Consider the following 22,907-nt stretch of genomic DNA (forward strand, 5'->3'; position numbering starts at 1 on the left):
GGGATTTTCAAACTTGCTTCTATTAGACAGCCATAGGTTCAAAAGAAGCTTCCTCCCCTATAGATTACTGTGATTTTAAGAATATTTTGAAATGTGAAATATTTGCTACCTTCTAAAATGAGATGTGCCGACTGCGTACATGCAACCATAACTGCTGTCTTTCTAAATGATTGTACATTTAACCACATTGCACTTTGACACAATTCTTCAGGGAAAAAAATGCAAACCCAAATGATGTGTCATAAGTTTTGAAAAAGCCTTGCAGAACTTGAGCAATTGTGCAGGATTTTGTTTGAGGTCAGAAATTAGAACATTGCAAGGAATACAGAAACTTCTGATTTTATGCAGAAAGAGTGCTCACTGCATAGAAAAGTCTTCACTTGCAGCTCAGTTAACTTTCAGCAACATTTAACTGAGAAAAAGTTGCATTTCTTTTGTGCTGCAAATGAAAAAATAATATTGTCACAACAAACTCTTCGAGCTTTGCTGATTGCCACAGAATGTCACGAATTACAACACAAACAGACTAAAACCACTGTGTGAGTGCTGGTATTAACCAACAAAAGTAGTCTAATCCAATATAGTCACACTTAACCATTTCTCTTCAGCAATCTGACTAATCTATGTTAATATGTAGGCAATCCACTTGAGTACATTCAAGACATGGCAACCTTGGACTAACAAGTTTTTTCTACTTTTCATCTTAAACCTCTTCTTTATTTGGCACAGGACATTGAGTATTTCAGCAAGATAATGGGTTCAAAGCCAGTTTCACAGGCTTAAGTATACAGTGTGATCTAGTACTTCAGTGTAGTACTTAAGGTGCACTCCACAAAGACAGTACTTTGGTCATGTTAAAGTTTCTACCCTTTGATGTTTTTGTAAACTATCCCACAGAACTTTTGATAAGTATGAAACAAAGTTTTCTTGTGCCCTGACTGTCTCAAACAAGACAACTAGAACTGAGTACAACATTGAAAGAACATAGAAGAGTACAGCATGGAAACAGGCCATTCAGCCCACAATGTTGTGCCAAACTAGCTAAAAAGCAAATCAAAAATACACAAAGACTAATCCCTCCTACCTACACTAGGTTCATATCCCTCCATCTTCCTTACACCCATCTGCCTATCTAAACATCTCTTAAAACACTAATGTATTTGCCTCTACCACCATACCAGACATCCACCACTGAGTAAAAAATCTTACCCTTCATATCCCCCTTCAACCTACCTCCTCTCACCTTTAATGCACACCCTCTGGTATTAGACATTTCAACCCTGGGAAACAGATACCCCCACCCCCACTCTCTCAAAGCCTCTCATAATCTTATAAAGCTCTATCAGATCTCCCCTCAGCCTCTGATGCTCCAGAGAAAACAATCCAAGTTTATCCAGCCTCTCATGACAGTACATGCCCTCTGAACCAAACAGCATCCTGGTAAACCTCTTCCCCACCCTCTCTAAAGCTTCAACATCCTTCCTATAGTGGGGCAGCCAGAACTGTGTGCAATACTCCAGGTGTGGCCTAAACAGAGTTTTAAAAAATTTGCAACATAATTACCTGACTTTTGAACTCAATGCCTCGACTAATTCCATAAGCCGCCTTAACCACCTTATCGACCTGTGTAGCCACTTTCAAGGAGAGATGAACTTGGATCCCAGGATCTCTCTGCTCAGTAACACTGTTAAGGGTCTTGACCCTAAGTGTACTGTCTCCTTGTATTTGTCCTACCAAGGTGCAATGCCTCACATTTATCTGGGTTAAACTCCATCTGCCACTTCTCTGCCCAAATCTTCAACTGATCTATATTGCACAGTATTCTTTGCCAGTCTTCTACACTATCCACAACTCCACCAATCTTGGTATCATCCACAAATTCACTAAACCACCCTACATTTTCATCCAGGTCAATTATATACATTACAAACAGTAGAGGTCCCAGCACAGATCCCTGCAGAACACCACAAATTAAAGATCTCCAGCTCAGATAAGTCCCTTCAGCCACTACCCTCTGTCTCCTATGCACAAGCCAGTTCTGCATCCAAACAGCCAATTCGCCACAGACTCCATGCATCTTAATCTTCTGGATTAGCCTCCCATGAGGGACTTTTTCAAATGCCTTACTAAAATCCATGTAGACAACATCCACTGCCTACCCTCATCAATCTCTCTCATCACCTTGTCAAAAACCTCAATTAAGTTGGTAAGACACGATGTGCCACACACAAAGTCATGCTGGCTCTCCCTAAGTAGGCCATGTATTTCCAAATGCTTATATATCCTATCCCTAAGAATTTCCTCCAGCAATTTCTCTACAACTGATGTGAGATTCGTTGGTTTATAGTTCCCAGGATTTTCCCCTTGATCTCTTTTTAAGTAGAGGTAGACCATAGGCATTCAAGCCTGCACCCCCAGATACTTTTAGGTCCTCACCATCAATAGTAACAAGGAGCAGTGCAGGCTTGGTCTTTCTAAAAGTCTATCACCATCTCCTTTGTCTTACTGATGTTGAGCTGCAAATAATTCACCTTGTACCATTTGACAAAGTCCTCCACCAGGACCCCGTATTCATCCTCCTGTCATCCCTTTATACACCCAACTGTTGCTGAATGCATTTATATACTCAGCACTGACCTCCTGGTCCTCCGTATCCATCTCCTTGATAAATACTGAAGCGAAGTACTCAAGTACATCACTCACATTCTCCACATCCAAGCAAGTGTAACCCTCTTTATCCTTGAGTGGTCCCACCCTCTCCCTAGTTATCCTCTTGATGGACATATAGAATGCCTCAGGATTCACCTTAATCCTGTTCACATTAATGCTCGGAGTATTTTGGGAAAGGGATGAAAATCAAATCATTGGGCCCATCATACTTGTTATTTCAACTTTGCTATCCAATACTTTCCATAACATCTAACCTTGTGGTCCGATCCTTCCCATACTGGCCTGGTGTTTCAACTCCCAACACCCTACAAAACTAGTTTAAACTCTCTTGAATAGCAAACCTACTGGCCACAATATTGGTTTCTTTCCAGTTCAGGTGCAACCCACCCTTTCCCAGAAAAGATTCCAATAATCCAAGAACTTGAAATCCTGTCCCCTGCACCATCCCTGCAGCCACTCATTCATCGGTACTGTCACCCCATTCCTACCCGCACTAACCGGTGGCACCGGGAGTAATCGGGAGGTTACTTCCTCGGATGTCCTTCTCTTTAGCTTCTTTCCTTACTCTATATACTCACAGTGTAGGACCTCTTCACCTTTTCTGCCTGTTATTTGTTCTAGTATGCACCACGACCTCTGGCTGCTCATCTTCCCCCACCCTCGAGAATATCCTGCAATGGCTCCAATACATCCTGGATCCTAGCACCCCGGAAGCAACCCACCATCCTGGTGTCTCTTTTGCGGCCATAGAACCTCCTGTCTGTCCCCTCTAACTACCGCACAGTCTGACTTTACCCTTCCCTGTTGAGCCTCAGAGCTGGCTGCTGCTGCTGTGCCGTGATAGGTTATCCCCACAGCAGTGTCCAAAGGAAACTGTTGCGATGGGGAATGGCCACAGTGGAATCCTACACTGACTTCTTTATCTTCTTCCTCTCCTGGTGATCACCCATCTACTGTCCCGAAGCTTATCCTCTGAGTGTGACACCTGTTCAAAAGTCTTATCTAACTCCAGCTCCAACTCCTTGACAGTCAGGCACTGAAATTGGGTGCAATTCCCACAGATCAGATATCCTGATTTTCCACATCTGACAGGAATTCACACTGACCACTCTGTATTTGGTATTTTTGGCAGCATTGTACTAATATGCATTTTAGCCACTACATATATAGTGGGTACTTGTTAAGCTGTACTGCACTTTTCAATGTCACGTAATCATAAAAATGCACAAGCATTACATTTTTAAAAAAATCTAGATACCCTCATTTGACATATCTCAACCACTGAAGTTGTCTTTCAGTAAAAAGGATCAGCACTTAATCTCCTTTGCTCAAACAAAATCAGCATCAGTTTTTAAACACGTTTATATTTCTTCATCTTACCAGGCAGTGCTCAAATGTTAAGTAATTGCCTCATATCCTTCCTATAATGTGGAATCCAAAAGAATACTACTTTAAAAAATATATAAACTCCCCATTACATTTTATACGTCTTAGAATTCATATCATTAGAACTCAATTTAAAAAAATGAACCTGCCTACTAGGAGTTGTATTTTGACAGCTTTAGAACTAAATTGTCAAACTTTCTGTTCTGTTCAATTCACTACAATTGTCCATGATTCTGTTTTTAATTGGGATTTTCTTGTTTAATTAATTTAAATTTCAGAAATATCACAATATATCGTACTGGATTCCATACTGTTCATTTCTTTTTTAATTTTTTTTTTGCTCAGCAAAACAAAACTTCCAATTTCCAGATACACTTACATTTCTTGCCCTCACAAATATCAGGCATGAGAACACTTCCATCAAAATGTAGACATCACCACAACATCCTATACAAAAGCCCTTATTAGTATAGCCAACAGGTTTACATCTATATACTGCAGAAAAGGTTGCCATGTTTTATGAAAACTTTGTTTTTGAGTGTACTGTAGATGTCCAAAAGTCCAAAGGAATGTATTCCATGATTAATTTACACCAACCAAAAAGTCCAGGGGCCTTATCAGATATCCAACAAAGTAAAATGTTCTTCCTCACACAAAAAGTCAGGATGTTAGAAAGCTTTTTCTGACGTGCATTAATAATACAACTGCTGGGTAAGCCTAAGAGAAAAGATGCTACGTCCAGTTCAAGCTCTATCTTCAGAATCTTTTCCATTTCACCCAAGATATCACTCCAGTATGCCTGAAGTTTGGGACAAGTCCAAAAACAGTGGGTGAAAAGTTCCAGTATTTACATGTAGAACACATTGGAGAAACCCCTGTCTTAAATTTCGAGAGATGATCTGGAGTCAGATGGGCTCTATGCAGAATTTTGAGTTGCAATGCTTTAGTTCTATTACAAACTGAAATCTTCTTTGCTTTATAACCATATAACAATTACAGCACGGAAACAGGCCATCTCGGCCCTTCTAGTATGTGCCGAACTCTTACTCTCATCTAGTCCCACCAACCTGCACTCAGCCCACAACTCTCCATTCCTTTCCTGTCCATATATCTATCCAATTTAACTCTAAACAACAACATCAAACCTGCCTCAACCACTTCTGCTGGTAGCTCGTTCCACACAGCTACCACTCTCTGAGTAAAGAAGTTCCCCCTCATGTTACCCCTAAACTTTTGCCCTTTAACTCTCAACTCATGTCCTCTTGTTTGAATCTCCCCCATTCTCAATGGAAAAAGCCTATCCACGTCAACTCTATCGATCCCCCTCATCATTTTAAGCACCTCTATCTAGTCCCCCCTCAACCTTCTACGTTCCAAAGAATAAAGACCTAACTTGTTCAACCTTACTCTGTAACTTAGGAGATGAAACACAGGCAACATTTTAGTAAACCTCCTCTGTACTCTCTCAATTTTATTGACATCTTTCCTATAATTCGGTGACCAAAACTGCACACAATACTCCAAATTTGGCCGTACCAATGCCTTATACAATTTCAACATTACATCCCAATTCCTATGCTCAAAGCTCTGATTTATAAAGGCCAGCATACCAAAAGCTTTCTTCACCACCCTATCCACATGAGATTCCACCTTCAGGGAACTATACACCATTATTCCTAGATCCTTCTGTTCTACAGCTTTCTTCAATGTCCGACCATTTACCATGTATGTCCTATTTTGATTAGTCCTACCAAAATGTAGCACCTCACATTTTTCAGCATTAAACTTCATCTGCCATCTTTCAGCCCACTCTTCTAACCGGCCTAAATCTCTGCAAGCTTCGAAAACCTACTTCATCATCCACAACGCCACCTATCTTAGTATCATCTGCATACTTACTAATCTAATTTACTACCCCAACATCCAGATCATTAATATATATGACAAACAACATTGGACCCAGTACAGATCCCTGAGGCACACCGCTACACACCCTCCTCCAATCTGACACACAGTTATCCACCACTACTCTCTGGTGTCTCCCATCTAGCCACTGCTGAATCCATTTTACTACTTCGATATTAATGCCTAACAATTGAACCTTCCTAACCTTCCATGTGAAACCTTGTCAAAGGCCTTACTGAAGTCCATATAGACAACATCCACCGCTTTACCCTCATCAACTTCCTTAGTAACCTCATCAAAAAATTCATTAACAACAGGAATTCTGCAGATGCTGGAAATTCAAGCAACACACATCAAAGTTGCTGGTGAACGCAGCAGGCCAGGCAACATCTGTAGGAAGAGGTGCAGTCGACATTTCAGGCCGAGACCCTTCGTCAGGACTAACTGAAGGAAGAGTGAGTAAGGGATTTGAAAGTTGGAGGGGGAGGGGGAGATCCAAAATGACAGGAGAAGACAGGAGGGGGAGGGATAGAGCCAAGAGCTGGACAGGTGATAGGCAAAAGGGGATACGAGAGGATCATGGGACAGGAGGTCCGGGAAGAAAGACAGGGGGGGGGGGACCCAGAGGATGGGCAAGAGGTATATTCAGAGGGACAGAGGGAGAAAAAGGAGAGTGAGAGAAAGAATGTGTGCATAAAAATAAGTAACAGATGGGGTACGAGGGGGAGGTAGGGCCTTAGCGGAAGTTAGAGAAGTCGATGTTCATGCCATCAGGTTGGAAGATTCAAACATGACTTTCCACGCACAAATCCATGTTGACTGTTCCTAATCAGACCCTGTCTATCCAGATAATTATATATACCATCTCTAAGAATACTTTCCATCAATTTACCCACGACTGACGTCAAACTCGCAGGCCGATAATTGCTAGGTTTACTCTTAGAACAATCTCCATCTCTTTTGGCTCCGCACATTGCCATCCACTCTGATCCTCTAAGGGAACAATTTTATCCCTCACTATCCTTTTGCTATTAACATAACTGTAGAAACCCTTTGGATTTATTTTCACCTTACTTGCCAAAGCAGCCTCGTATCTTCTTTTAGCTTTTCTAATTTCTTTCTTAAGATTCTTTTTACATTCTTTATTATTCCTTGAGTACCTCATTAACTCCAAGCTGCCTATATTTATTAAAGATCCCTCTCTTTTTCCGAACCAAGTTTCCAATATCTCTTGAAAACCATGGCTCTCTCAAACTTTTAACTTTCCCTTTCAACCTAACAGGAACATAAAGATTCTGTACCCTCAAAATTTCACCTTTAAATGACCTCCATTTCTCTATTACATCCTTCCCATAAAACAAATTGTCCCAATCCACTCCTTCTAAATCCTTTCGCATCTCCTCAAAGTTGGCCTTTCTCCAATCAAAAATCTCAATCCTAGGTCCAGTCCTATCCTTCTCCATAATTATATTGAAACTAATGATATATGATCACTGGACCCAAAGCGCTCCCCAACACATACCTCCGTCACCTGCCCTATCTCATTCCCTAACAGCAGATCCAACACTGCCCCTTCTCTAGTTGGTACCTCTATGTATTGCTCGAAAAAACTATCTTGCATACATTTGACAAACTCCAAACCATCCAGCCCTTTTACAGAATGGGCTATGTATGGAAAATTAAGATCTCCCACAATCACAACCTTGTGCTTACTACAAATATCTGCTATCTCCTTACAAATTTGCTCCATGTTTCAGCTGTAATTTCTACTCCCATAAACACAAAATAATCTGCAGATGCTGGGGTCAAAGCAACACTCACAACAAGCTGGAGGAACTCAGCAGGTCGGGCAGCATCCATGGAAACGATCAGTCGACGTTTCGGGCTGGAACCCGACATTTCGGGAGTTCTGACGAAGGGTTCCGGCCCAAAAGTCGATTGATCGTTTCTACGGATGCTGCCCAACCTGCTGAGTTCCTCCAGCTTGTTTTGAGTATTTCTACTCCCATGATTCTTTTAAATGAAAACGATTCCTGAACACTGAGCAGATCTCAAAGATACTTGCAGCAGCTCTGACCAGCAAGTCCATTTAAACATCTATTAGATCAAAATGTCCACACAAGCTGTCAACCATAATGGTCTCTGACTCAGTGACCAATTCACCAGGAATTACAAGAGAAAGCTGATAAGGAAAGATGATGAAACCTGCCAGAATTGACATGATCCACTAAATTTCATCTTTTACATCAATTCCTATTCCATTATCTTATCAAAGCCTCACATCAAGTTTTTTGGGTGACCAGCAAATCTGTCAACATTGAATGGGACCTATAATTTACAGCTGTGTCTGCAACATCTAGGTTCACCACACAGTACCTGGCTTTTAAGTTCACACCATAATGATGTCATGGACCACTTCTTTCTTCACAGATTTACCACAGCTGTCTGGCAAAATGGGTGAAGATTTTTCCATGGAGGCGGTGTTCTTATCCCTACCCTTCCATTCATCTTGGGCTTCTGAGTGCTCTTGATACATGGCCTCAATGTTCTTGAAAAGCCTTCCTTCACTTTAACAGGTCATGGCACGGAGTCAGTGAGGATCGTCAAGGAGGCCTTGGGAACACCTTTTCCTGTCCTCCTGGTGATCTGCCCAGAGCTCGGTCACAGAAAGAGATTGTCTGTTTTGGGAGTGTGATATCAGGTGTGTGAACATGGCTTGCTCATGAGATCTAGCTATTCACAGAAACTGGCCTCATGTATCTATGTCTTACGCAGTCTGTCACCAAGAAAACGTCCTATTGTAAAAGAATCAGCTTTATGGCACACAGTTGCATTTATTTCAGGCCAATAGGTACAAGCCTGAGATCAAAACTAGAGGCTAAGCTTAATAAAGAACTATATTGTAGGAATCACAGGTTTGAAGTGTTCGGAGAAAGCTCGAATAACCTAAACAGAAGAGATTCAGCAGGTGCTGGATCTGCAGAGTAATACACACAAAATGCTGGAGGGCACGACTTCAGGATTGAAGGACGTCCATTCAGAACAGAGATGCAGAGAAATTTCTTTAGTCAGAGGGTGGTAAATCTGTGGAATTTGTTGCCAGGAGCGGCCGTGGAAGCCAAGTCATTGGGTGCATTTAAGGCAGAGATATAGATAGGTTCTTGATTAGCCAGGGTATCAAAAGCTATGGGGAGAAGGCAGGGGAGTGGGGATGACTGGAAGAATTGAATCAGCCCATGATTGAAGGGCAGAGCAGACTTGATGGGCCGAATGGCCTACTCCTGCTCCTATATCTTACGGTCTTATAACTCAACAAGTCAAGCAGAATCTATGGCGAGGAATAAACAATCGGCGCTTTGGCCTGAGACCCTTCATCAGGACCTGACCTGCTGAGTTCCTCCAGCAGGCCTAATGCCTGCTACTTGATTATGAACTGTTATGTCTTGTTTCAATGACCATTCCAATTCTGGAGTTACTGAGCTACATCTTGGGTGTCAATGCAATTTATAGCAGATAAGATGGATCTCCTACACATATTGCAAACTTTCACCAGAATCCCCACAGGGATAAGAGAGATTTATTAATTTATTGTTTCAACATATTTGATCAAGAACTTCCTTATACCATTTGAAACATTTAAGTAAACAGAAATCAAAGAAAGGACATTTCAGCATTAAGAGTATGTGGCATTTTTTTCTCCAATACACACTGCATAGCAACCACTGGCCTGAATTCTCTTAACCTACTTCAAACGATTGCAACTTCAAACAGCTCACTTTTTTGAGTAAACATGCTAGACTATAAACTCAGCTTTGAACTGACATTGTTTTAAAAATTTACCTTCTCATGAGTCTCGGTCTTATTGACTCAGCTCATCCTCACGCTAGATAAGGTAATCCACATGATAAAATCCAACTATCACAGAAAATCCCAAGTAATATTTTATAAAAGTCATTTTTATTAGAGATAGCAAGTTAACACTAAATGTTACAATAAGTTTCCATTTCTGCATTTTTTAAACCTTAAGCCACTCAAATACATGAAACTTTTTGAATTATCAACAATGTTAATAAATGTCAACTGTCTTAATATTTGCTTATATTTAGAGTGGGAGGCATGGTAATATAGCGGTTAGCACAATTGCTTTACAGCGCCAGTGATCGCTGGTTGGGGTTCAATTCCTGCCACTGTTCCAGGAGTTTGTATATTCTTCCTGTGACCAAGTGAGTTTCCTCTGACATTTCAAAGTTGCATGGTTAGGGTTAGTAAGTTGAGGGCATGTTACATTGGTGGCAGACAATTGTGGGTTGCCCCCAAGCACAATCCTCAGAATGTGTTAAGACACTGTTCTTTTGTATTTCAATGTGCATGTGATAAATAAAGCTCATCTTTAATCTTCTATGTACAGTATATAGTTAATCTTGGAATACAAATATTAATTGGAAACAAAGAAAGAACACACCTAATTTCCTAAATTCACATCAAGTGTGGCATAAAACTGGCAGACAGATAAAAGGCCACAATACACTTATTTATAAATTTTCAGCAGGTTGGATTATCTTCTTTGGGTATATGAAATCGACTTATTTTATACTGCATTTTAAACCAAGTAAATTATACCTTGCATATAGAGTAGAAATGTTGTTATTACTTACTCTGAATTGTCGAAAGGAGATACAGCAGAAATACCATTACCATGCACTCCAGATAGGACAGGGTAAAACAGGCATTTGACAGTGGGGGAGGTTTGTCGATGTTGGGCGGGTGCAGGAATGCACTTCTGGAAACCTTAATATTAACTACAGCAAAAGAGACATTGGAAAATCCAAGGGAAAGTAAACTTTAACATGGCTTACCATTCCAATTAGGCAGTTATATGCTTGTATTTGATTTAAAAAAATTTGGCTCCCATCTGTAACCTCACATGAACAAAAGTCATGAAAAAAACTGTAGCTGGAGCTACATTTTACTACAACCTGAAAGTACAATATAACAAAATGTTGAAGGATAATAGTCCAGATTTTTTTGGTTTGGGTTACATATAAATCACTTACTTGCAAATCCTTAAGGTAAGCAATTTCATTTGGAAGAGATTCAAGTTTATTTTCTTCCAAGTCCAATTCTCGCAGTTTTCTTAAGTGTCCAATGCCATGAGGCAGCTTTCGAAGAAGGTTATTTGATAAGATGAGAACCTAAATGTAAGCCAGTAGGTTAATAAATTCATTAAACTACCAATAATCTCATGAGTTATCTCTGTTTATTATAAACATAACTGACGCTTGAGCAACATGTCAAAGGATAAATATAGTTTCACAGTTTCAACTGAACTGCCTGGAAACTTTCCTGAACACATTTGACAAACTTTATCCCGTCTAGTCCTTTTACAGTATGGGATACCCAATCATTATGTGCAAGGTTAAAATCACCTAATACAACCTTGCTTCTTGCAACCATCTGTGATCTCTCTATAAATTTGTTTCTCTAAATTCCTCGGACTATTGGTTGGTTTGTAATATAGCCCCATTAATATGGTCATACCTTTCCTATTTCTCAGTTCCATCCCTGACGTCTCACGAGACCACTTCTCCAGTCTGTTCTGACAGAGCACTGCCGTGGCATTTTCCCTGATTAGTAATGCCACCCTTCCTCCTTTAATCCCACCCACTCCGTGGCATCGAAAACATCAGAACCGTGGAATATTGAGCTGCCAGTCCTGCCCTTCCTGCAACCAAGTCTCACTGATAGCTACTATATCATAATTACAAGTGTTGATCCATGCCTTGAATACATGCACCATGCTCAGACTTTTGATTCTTGAGGTCTGAAGACTTACCAACATCTGCCACCACAATCACTTCACGAACTGTTCTGGCACTCTGGTTCCTGCAAATCTAGTTTAAACCCTACTGTGCAGCACAACCAAACCTTCCCACTTGGATATCAGTCCTCTTCCAGTTCAGGTGCAAACCATCTCTTCTATACAGGTTCCATCTTTGAAAGAGAGCCCAATGATCCAAAAATCTGATGCCTTCCCTCCTACACTAACTCCTTAGCCACATGTTAAACTGTATAATTTTCGTATTTCTGGCCTCACTAGCACATGGTTTTAATGGGGGAGATCTTAAATGGGTTTTTTGCGTCGGTATTTACTAAGGAAATTGGCATGAAGTCTATGGAATTAAGGGAAACAAGAAGTGAGATCATGGAAACTGTACAGATTGAAAAGGAGGAGGTGCTTGCTATTTTGAGGCAAATTAAAGTGGATAAATCCTCAAGACCTGACAGGGTATTCCCTTGGACCTTGAAGGAGACTAGTGTTGAAATTGCAGGGGCCCTGGCAGATATATTTAAAATGTCAGTGTCTACGGGTGAGGTGCCAGAGGATTGGAGAATGGCTCATGTTGTTCCGTTGTTTAAAAAAGGATCGAAAAGTAATCCGGGAAATTATAGGCCGGTAAATTTGACATCGGTAGTGGGTAAGTTATTGGAGGGAGTACTAAGAGACAGAATCTACAAGCATTTGGATAGACAGGGACTTGTTAGGGAGAGTCAACATGGCTTTATGCTTGGTAGGTCATGTTTGACCAATCTATTGGAGTTTTTCGAGGAGGTTACCAGGAAAGTGGATGAAGGGAAGGCAGTGGATGTTGTCTACATGGACTTCAGTAAGGCCTTTGACAAGGTCCCGCATGGGAGGTTAGTTAGGAAAATTCAGTCGCTAGGTATACATGGAGAGGTGGTAAATTGGATTAGACATTGGCTCAATGGAAGAAGCCAAAGAGTGGTAGTAGAGAATTGCTTCTTGGAGTGGAGACCTGTGACTAGTGGTGTGCCACAGGGATCAGTGCTGGGTTCATTGTTATTTGTCATCTATATCAATGATCTTGATGATAATGTGGTAAATTGGATCAGCAAATTTGCTGATGATACAAAGATTGGAAGTGTAGTGGACAGTGAGGAAGGTTTTCAAAGCTTGCAGAGGGACTTGGACCAGCTGGAAAAATGGGCTGAAAAATGGCAGATGGAGTTTAATACAGACAAGTGTGAGGTATTGCACTTTGGAAGGACAAACCAAGGTAGAACATACAGAGTTAATGGTAAGGCACTGAGGAGTGCAGTGGAACAGAGGGATCTGGGAATACAGATACAAAATTCCCTAAAAGTGGTGTCACAGGTAGATAGGGTCGTAAAGAGAGCTTTTGGTACATTGGCCTTTATTAATCAAAGTACTGAGTATAAGAGCTGGAATGTTATGATGAAGTTGTATAAGGCATTGGTGAGGCCGAATCTGGAGTATTGTGTTCAGTTTTGGTCACCAAATTACAGGAAGGATATTAATAAGGTTGAAAGAGTGCAGAGAAGGTTTACAAGGATGTTGCCGGGACTTGAGAAACTCAGTCACAGAGAAAGGTTGAATAGGTTAGGACTTTATTCCCTGGAGCGTAGAAAAATGAGGGGAGATTTGATAGAGGTATATAAAATTATGATGGGTATAGATAGAGTGAATGCAAGCAGGCTTTTTCCACTGAGGCAAGGGGAGAAAAAAACCAGAGGACATGGGTTAAGGGTGTGGGGGGAAAAGTTTAAAGGGAATATTAGCGGGGGGCTTCTTCAGATAGAGAGTGGTGGGAGTATGGAATGAGCTGCCAGACGAGGTGGTAAATGCGGGTTCTTTTTTAACATTTAAGAATAAATTGGACAGATACATGGATGGGAGGTGTATGGAGAGATATGGACTGTGTGCAGGTCAGTGGGACTAGGCAGAAAATGGTTCTGCACAACCAAGGGCCAAAAGGCCTGTTTCTGTGCTGTAGTTTTTCTATGGTGTCTATGGCATGGGTTGATCACATCTCTGGAGGTCCTGCCCTTTAACTTAGAACCTAACTCCCTGAACTCCCTTTGCAGAACCTTGCCACTCTTCCTACACAGGTCATTGGTACCTACATGGACCATGATCTCTGCCTGTTCACTCTCCCAGTTAAGAATGCTCAGGACCCGATCCAAGATGTCTTGGATCCTGGCACCAAGGAGGCAGCATACCCTTTTCCCCTTCCTGAATGTCACCCAGTTTCCTGTGTCTTGCAGCCTGGGCGTAACTACCTCTCTATATGTTCAATCTATCACCCCCTCAGCCTTCTGAATAATCCAGAGTTCATCCAGTTTGAGCTACAACTTTTTAACGTGGAGTGTTAGAAGCTACAGCTGGATGCACTTCTCGCAGGTGTAGTCATCAGGGACATTTGAGGTCTCCCTGCCTTCCCACATCCCACTATCTTGCCTGGCACTACTGTTCCAACTGAACAATTGTAAAGAAGGGAAAAAAATCTACCTATAGCTTATTTTTTGCATTCTCTGACTGAAGCCTCTCTTCACGTCTGCATGCTTTTGGCTGATTAGATATTACATTAACAAGTGTACAATAAAGTGGCCATTGAATGTAGATGTAAAGCAACCAAACTTGGCTCATGTTCTAACTTTTTAAAAAAGTGAAATAGTGGCTCAATTATTGCCATATTCTGTAAGAGACTTGTTTAGGTGTACATAAGATTTCATTTCATAAACCCCACCCCTTAAAATATTAAAATTCAGAAATTTTGTTATACTTTTTAATGCCATGAACCATCTGAATTAAGATCTAAAATCCAAAATCAAAAAATCATATTGATAAGCTGATGCAACTGGGTACGAGGAACTTTTTAAACCTTCCAGTGTATAAGCTGGTTCAAAAGTTTTAATTATCTCAAAATTCCTTTTTCTTATTAATAGTCATTTCGAGAGATTTTTATACTTGTAAGTAAACCATAACTTCCCTCGCAATGAATGTAGGAATTTGGTATTCAATCTTCAGAGCATTTCAGTTCCAAAACATTTTGTGATGCAAAATCAATGCAAACATGACAGAGACCTTGAGTCTTCATGTTGAATGCTAGCTTGTAGAGACCTTTATTACTGTGATATTTATTACTCTGTAGTGTTAGGTAAATGTAAACCCAGTCAAAGTTCATTGTAGTGAATTTTGCAAATTTGAAGTTTTGCAGCTAACTTGAGGATTGGTTTGCCTGACTTCCCCAGCACTCCCTACAACTTGCTTGTCATTGCTGAATGGTAGGTGTATTGATCTCATGTTATTCTACAAACAGTTTGACATTGCAGCTTCTATGAATAATTTAGTCCCAGGTTAACCATGCATCTACTATGGTCTCTCCCCCTCTGAAAATACTGTAGATCGTACAAATGAGACAAAAATAACATGATTTAAGAAAATGAAACAAATAGAAAATAGGTGCAGGAGTAGGCCATTCGGCCCTTCGAGCCTGCACCGCCATTTATTATGATCATGGCTGATCATCCAACTCAGAACCCCGCCCCAGCCTTCCCTCCATACCCCCTGACCCCTGTAGCCACAAGGGCCATATCTAACTCCCTCTTAAATATAGCCAATGAACTGGCCTCAAATGGAGTAGAGGGATGGGTCAGACACAATGTAAAAAAGACAGTATGATTATCTGTTACAAGATAAATAGCCCCATTTTATTACATGGCACTAAAACAGCCTTTGTGTAGTCAATTAACTAAGTATGCAGTCCTGAAGCAATAATTATATCACAACCAAGAGAAAATCTGCAGATAAAATGCTGGAGGAACTCAAGCAGGCCAAGCAGCATCTATGAAAAAGAGTACAGCTGACGTTTCAGGCCGAGACCCTTTAGCAGGACTGGAGAAAAAAAGATGAGTGGAGTGGGGTGAGGGGAGTAAGAGGGGTGAAGTAAGTAAAGAGCTGGGAAGTTGATCGGCTGGAGAAGGGGGAAATCACGACAGTAGAGGAGACCATGTATAGACATATCAGAATGGGAATGGGTGGCCCCTGGAGATACCGCTTTTTCTGGCGGACCTATATCTATGGCTTTTTCTTAACTCATCACCAAGCTTCTACAGCTCCAATGGGTGTGCAAAATGAAGTAAATGAGATAAGCTTTTGCAACTGAATCCTTAAGAAAATTAACAAATTTTCACGCTCAGCTTTCTTACCTCCAGAGAAACTAGTCCCGATACATCTTCTGGAATCTTTGCGAGTTGGTTGGTGGCAAGGTTCAATTCTACCATGCTTGTCCATGTTCCAAAGTCCAGTGGAAGTGAAGTTAGCTGATTGTCCTACAGTGATTAGAAAATAGGTTATACATCTGGAAAGAAACAAAAATGGATGACTTCTTAAATTAATAGCATAGTTGTTTTATATCTGAAATCTTTAAGCCCACTTATTCCTTTCTGTAATTAATGGTTAAAAATTAAAGACTTTTTCCATAATTTGATTTTGTGCCATTTAAACATTAAAAAGAAAAAGAAAAACAATGAAACATCTAATAAATGCCCGAAGTATTGTCTGTACTGCAGGATTAGAAAATATTGGAACATAGTTCAGAAAGAAATAGATTTTGTGCAACATTGCTACATTTCACTTCAATCCCAGACGTGACTATTTATAATACTGAACTGTAAAATGGACCAATGCAAAATATACTAATGGAACAATGAAGGGCAGAAAAAATAACTTGCTTTAGCATTTAAAGTACGATTTTTCATAATTACATTGAAAATTAACTCACCTGCTAGCAAAATGAAATGCAGCTTGAATATCAACTCTAAAGGCATCAATTATTTTAAGACATGCAAACGATCAATTACCTAAATTTATGGGACTAAGACATACTAAGACCCTGAAAGTACTAAGTAAGGTGTTCAATTAAAGTTGGAAAAAGAATTGAAACAGAGAAATTTGCCTAGGGAAGATTTAAGAGTTAGAGCACAAAAATTCAAAGCATTACAGTGAGAATGCCATGATCTGAAACGATGCTGAACTATAAATGGTTGTCAAAGAATTAGCACCAGGCTGGGTGGCAGCCAATTTTCAACAAGTATGCAATACATTCTATACTCCAGCTTATTTTTGAAATCTTGAAGTCAGTAAACTTCAAAATTCTATTTTTAACATGCAAAATTACTTCATAATATTTTAGCTTGGATAAAACTGAACTGTCTCAGCAACTCTGCATAAGGGAACCCTCAGCATAAACACAGGATTGCGACTGAAAGTTATTTGAATCAAAATACGGGATAACATTTCCCATGCAGATTAAACTGGATTGTCATCTTAAATTTTCTGAATTCTGTCAGAATGCAATGGTAGAAATTGTTTGAGCTTTGTCTTCTAATATTAAACTTTACCACCTACCTTCATATTCAGCTTACTCAACACTTTAGCTCTGGAGAAGATTCCAAAAGGTATTTTATTGATGCGGTTATGTTCCATGTTGAGAGAATAGATAGTAGAAAACTGTAGGGGTCCACCAACAGGATACGACTGGAAGCAATTCCTTGCTAACGTTAAACTAGTCAAGTTTGCAAGGCTTGAAAGAAGACCCTGATTGATACAAGGAGGGAACACTTTAATTCTCCAAGTCATTTTAAACATGAATATATCTATATGGACATCTCAAAAATTCAGAGAATAATTAAGCACAATCCATATGAAAATAAAGTTTAAATAAATTGCAAACAAGAAAAAATCTGCAGATGCTGGAAATCCAAGCAACACGTGCAAAAAGCTGAGTTCCTCTAGCATTGTGTGTATGTGTTGCTTAAATAAATTGTAATTGCAAAGATTTAAGTCAATTTCACAAAATGTTAACTAATTATTTTATTAAATAAATAGAGCAGCTAATGGGAATTAATGTTACAAATATTTTCTATTATACCATATCAAGAGCACATCCATCTAGATCAGGTACAAGTATCGCTAAGACTTCCTGCATTATGAAGCTTGAAGTTTGCAAAAAATCAGCACTAAGTTATCTCCTTTGATTTGCTGTAAAAGCATCAGACAGAAGACCACAGAAACCATCTGCAGAATCAACTTCCACCTAAATTATTTAAGATGTTGGGACTAAATTAAGTGCATAAATATTATTAGGTTTTCCAGTCAAATACACTCAACTTTAGACGAAATACAGAGGAAAGCTTTGCAATGACAGCTGGAGTGAAATCAAGTGGCAGTAATAGACAGAGCATAGAAGAGTTTCACCTAGATTTTGCTAGAATGGAAAGGTGCAGTTATAAGGAGAGATTGGATAGCCAGAGTTTATTCCCACTGGAATGTAGGATGAGAATCTTCTTATAGAGATTTGTAAAATTATCAGGGGTATAAATTGAATAAAGAGTGCCTTTCTCAGGGCAGGGGAGTCTAAAACTAGTAGGTATGGGTTTAAGGAGAGAGGGAGAAATTTAAAATGCAACCGAGGAGCAAGATTTCCCACATGGATGGGAAGAGTTTCCTGGAATGAACAGACAGTAGAGGTAAATACATTTAAAAAGGTATTTGGAGAGGTATTTGCCTAGAAAAGGAATATGTTCCTACTGCATGCACAGGGGATTAACAGGCAGGGCACCAGTTAGCAAAGATGAGCCCAACAGTTTATTTTACCTTTTCTTTTACGCTTAGATTGAGAACTGCATCTCAGACAAGAGACAGCAGTATACTTTGAAAAAATAAAAATTAATGCAGATTCATATGGGAAGTATCATTGATATTATTGCTATATTAAAAACACTTTTAAAGAAATGACATTCAGTAGCGATCGGTATAGAGAACTAATTGAGTTACAAAGCAAGACTCTGCATTCCGTTCATAACTAAATTTGTAAATTATTTATATAATTTGCATATATCTATTTCACTAGTAAAAAGCCAACAGTAAAGATGAGATAAAGACAATGATTTAGCTTTATTTGTCACATGCACATATTTAGTAAAAACATACAGTAAAGTAAGTCACTTGCAACAACGTTTGCAATGTGCTGGGACATCCGAGTGCCATGCTTCTGACACCAATGCAGCTTGCCCACAACTGACTAACCCTAACCCATACGTCTTTTTTGGAATGTGGGAGGAAACTGCAATACTCAGAGAAACCCATGCAGTCACAGGGAGAACATACAAACTCCTTATAAACCTCATCTTTTGACTGCTGGTGCTGTAAAGCATCTTGCCAACTGTGCCATCCGCCACACTGTCATGCCAACTGCTTATTTCTTAAAAACTTAATTCCTCATTTCAATTATAACTAGAAATACACCAGCAGTCTGGAAATACTTTTAAATAGTGGATTTGATCTGTGAATCTTTATCTAACTTAGAGAATTCAAGACCTACTAAGCTCCACATAAGGGCCTGAATTTTGCAAAATATTGATAGCATGATTTCTGAGCACTAGTATGTGAATGAAGAAACAGAGGAATCTGATGAGATGCAAACTGCACTCTAATACAGATTGAGAATGGGGAGGGACAATTAACATGAAGGAAGCCCTGAACACCAACAGAGACAGAGTATTCTCATTGCTGCCCTACACACCAGCAGCATAAAGGGCAGTAAGTAGGTTTTTCTCATGACTTTTGCATGATTTTGTTTATTCAAAATCAAGGCATTATTGAATTGTCACAAGCCAGATAAAGTTTGATTACTTAACTGTTTTATACATTTAAATATGTAGTTGAAGTTTTAAATATTTTATGTAGCTTTTCTTCTTGAAGAAAAGCATCATTCTCAGTTTCTGTTTTTTTTTTAAAAAAGAAAGATTAATATGATTTAGCCAACTCTCAATACTTTGGGATACATGAGCACTGGAAACCCATGGCCTAATTAAGGAGAGCCAGCCAACACTTTGTGCGAGGCAAGTCGTGTCATACCAACCTGATTTGAGTTTCTTGACAAGGTGACGAGAAAGATTGATGAGAGTAGGGCAGCGGATGTTGTCTACATGAATTTTAGTAAGGCGTTTGACAAAGTCCCTCATGGGAGGCTAATCAAGATTAAGATGCATAGGGTCCACGGCGAATTAACTGATTTCAGAACTGGTTTGTACGTAGAAAACAGAGGGTAATGGTGGAAGGACTCATTTGAGTTGGTGCTCTGTAATTAGTGGAGTTACAAGGGGATCTGTTCTGGGACATCTGTTGTTTGTAATGTATATAAATGACATGGATCAAAATTTTAGATGGGTGGGTTACTAAATTTGCGGATAATCCCAAAATTGATGGAGTTACGGATAGTGTAGAAGACTGGCAAGGACTACAGTGCAATATAGATCAGTTGCAGATATGACCAGACAAATGACAGATGGAACTTAACCCAGATAAATGTGAGGTTGCACCTCGGTTGGGCCATTCAAGGAGACAGCACACTGTTAAGGGCAAGATCCTAACAGTGTTGCTGAGGACAGAGATCTTGGGATCCAAGTTCATAGCTCCATGAAAGTTGCTACTCAAGTCAATAAGGTGGTTAAAGTGGCTTATGGAATGCTTGCTTTTACTGCTTGAGGCATTGCATTCGAAAGTCAGGAAGTTATGTTGCAACTTTATAAAACTGGTTAGGCCATATCTAGAGTATTGCATACAGTTTTAGATGCCCCCCTATAGGAAGGATATTGGGGCTTTGGAGTGCGTGCAGAATATGTTTACAAGGTTGCCACCTGGTTTAGAGGGTATGTGCTATCAGGAGAGGCTGGAAAAACTTGGATTGTTTTGTCTGGAGTGTCGGAGGCTGAGGGGAATTCTGATAGGCTTACAATATTATCAGAGATACAGAGAGAGTGGACAGAGTGTATCCATTTCTAGAGTTGAAATGTCTAATACCAGAGGGCATGCATTGAAGGTGAGAGCAGGTAGGTTCAAAGGGGACGTGAGGATTTAAGTTTTTCCACTCAAAGTGGTTGATGCTCGGAATGCACTGCCTGGTATAGTTGTAAAGGCAAATACACTGGAGGCTTTTAAGAGCACATAGATGTAAGTAAGATGGAGGGATAGGGACATGGTGTAGGTAGTAAGGAATAGTGTTTGAGTGTTTCTGATTTGCTTTTTAGCAGATAGTTTGTTCCTGTGCTATAATGTTCTGTGTTCTAACAAATACCTTCCCTGGGTGAAGGGCTTCAAATCTTTCCCCAGTATATATTCAATGCCTTTTTCCCTCAGAATTCTAGGTTTTAGTGTCTTGCGCTCTTGGTAGAAAGACAAAGACGTATGCAGCATATTTTTCATTATTTAAAAAGATGCTAACGATTTTCAGAAAGTCACACATGCCTCTAAACTACTTTAATCAACCTCTTACCTCAGGTAATGTTGAGATATTATTATTCTCTAGGTTAAGCTCATCCAATTCACTACACCTTGCCAATGATCTGGGGACAGCAGATAATCTGTTGTACCTCAGTCCCAAACGACTCAGACTGGATAAATTACCTGCAATCAGAAGGTTGAACATTGAAAATGCTATTAGTATCTTCGAGAAAACATCATTTTAGCAGATTCTGTACCTTTGAAACATTTTAAAGTGGATGAAACAGATTCAAACATCACCATCACAATACTAGCTTGAAATTCATTACATAATTACGACAATCGGAAGTGGTCCACAGTAGCACTTGTAAGTTATTTCAAATCTAAATACAGCAGTATCCACAATCTAGCAGAATGCTAATTTACTATAGAGCTTTTAATCCTGGGGTCTAAAGACTCATAGTTACAGTGGTGTTAGAAAGTTTGTGAATCCTGTAGAATTTTCTCTATTTCTGCATACATATGACTGAAAATGTAATCAGATTTTCATGTTAAGTCCAAAAACTACTAGATAAAGAGAACCTAATTAAATAACTAACACAAGAAACATTATACTTGTTCATTTATTAAGAAATATGATCCAATATTACATGTATTTGTTGGAAAAAGTACGTGAACGTTTGCTTTCAGTAACTGGTGTGACCCCCTTGTACAGCAATAACTTCAACCAAACATTTCCAGTAACCGTTGATCAGTTCTGTACATCCGCTTAGAGGAATTTTAGGCCCCTTTGACACGGCCATTCCAAGACCAAAAATTTTCTTCTTCTTAAACCATTCTGTTGTTGATTTGCCTTTCAGATCATTGTCTTGATCCAACTTCTATTAAGCTTCAGGTGATGGACAGTATACTACCCTGACATTCTCCTGTAAAATGTCTTCATACAATTTTGAATTCATTCTTCCCTCAACAATTGCAAGCTGAGCAGGAGGCCCTGAGACAGCAAAGCAGGATCAAACCATGATACACCTTCCACCATGCTTCACAGTTGGGATGAGTTTTGGTGTTGATGTGCAGTGCCCTTTTTCCTCCAAACATAGCAGTGTGCATTTCTGCCAAAAAGTTCAACTTTTGTCTCATCTATTCACAGAACATTGTAGAACATCCAGGTGGTCTTTTATAAACTTGAGATGTGCAGCAATGTTTTTTTTTGGAGAGCTGTGGTTTCCTCCACCGTGTCCTTCCATGTTCAGTGGTTTTCTTACAGTGTACACATGAAAAGGAGGAGGTCCTTGCTGTCTTGAGGAAAATTAAAGTGGATAAATCCCCGGGACCTGACAGGGTGTTCCGTCGGACCTTGAAGGAGACTAGTGTTGAAATCGCAGGGGCCCTGGCAGAAATATTTAAAATGTCGCCGTCTACAGGTGAGGTGCCGGAGGATTGGAGAATGGCTCATGTTGTTCCGTTGTTTAAAAAAGGATCGAAAAGTAATCTGGGAAATTATAGGTCGGCAAGTTTAACTTCAGTAGTAGTTAAGTTATTGGAGGGAGTACTAAGAGACAGAATCTACAAGCATTTGGATAGACAGGGACTTGTTAGGGAGAGTCAACATGGCTTTGTGCGTGGTAGGTCATGTTTGACCAATCTATTGGAGTTTTTCGAGGAGGTTACCAGGAAAGTGGATGAAGGGAAGGCAGTGGATGTTGTCTACATGGACTTCAGTAAGGCCTTTGACAAGGTCCCGCATGGGAGGTTAGTTAGGAAAATTCAGTCGCTAGGTATACATGGAGAGGTGGTAAATTGGATTAGACATTGGCTCAATGGAAGAAGCCAAAGAGTG

At 39.8% G+C, this 22,907-nt stretch overlaps 1 protein-coding gene across 3 annotated transcripts in view; it reads right to left on the reverse strand.

The window, feature by feature from the left end:
- The window catches only part of shoc2 (SHOC2 leucine rich repeat scaffold protein), a 130,692-nt gene that overhangs the window by 9,107 nt on the left and 98,678 nt on the right, over positions 1-22,907 (reverse strand). For all 3 annotated transcript variants that reach the window (XM_063071227.1, XM_063071228.1, XM_063071229.1), the window contains 4 exons: positions 21,120-21,250; positions 17,192-17,380; positions 15,991-16,113; positions 11,016-11,153 (listed from right to left, as the gene is read on the reverse strand). In XM_063071227.1, coding sequence (XP_062927297.1) covers positions 11,016-11,153; positions 15,991-16,113; positions 17,192-17,380; positions 21,120-21,250 — 581 coding nt within the window. The remainder of the gene's footprint in view (positions 1-11,015; positions 11,154-15,990; positions 16,114-17,191; positions 17,381-21,119; positions 21,251-22,907) is intronic.

This window comes from Mobula hypostoma, chromosome 19 (genome assembly GCF_963921235.1).
Source record: "Mobula hypostoma chromosome 19, sMobHyp1.1, whole genome shotgun sequence".
Classification (NCBI taxonomy): domain Eukaryota; kingdom Metazoa; phylum Chordata; class Chondrichthyes; order Myliobatiformes; family Myliobatidae; genus Mobula; species Mobula hypostoma.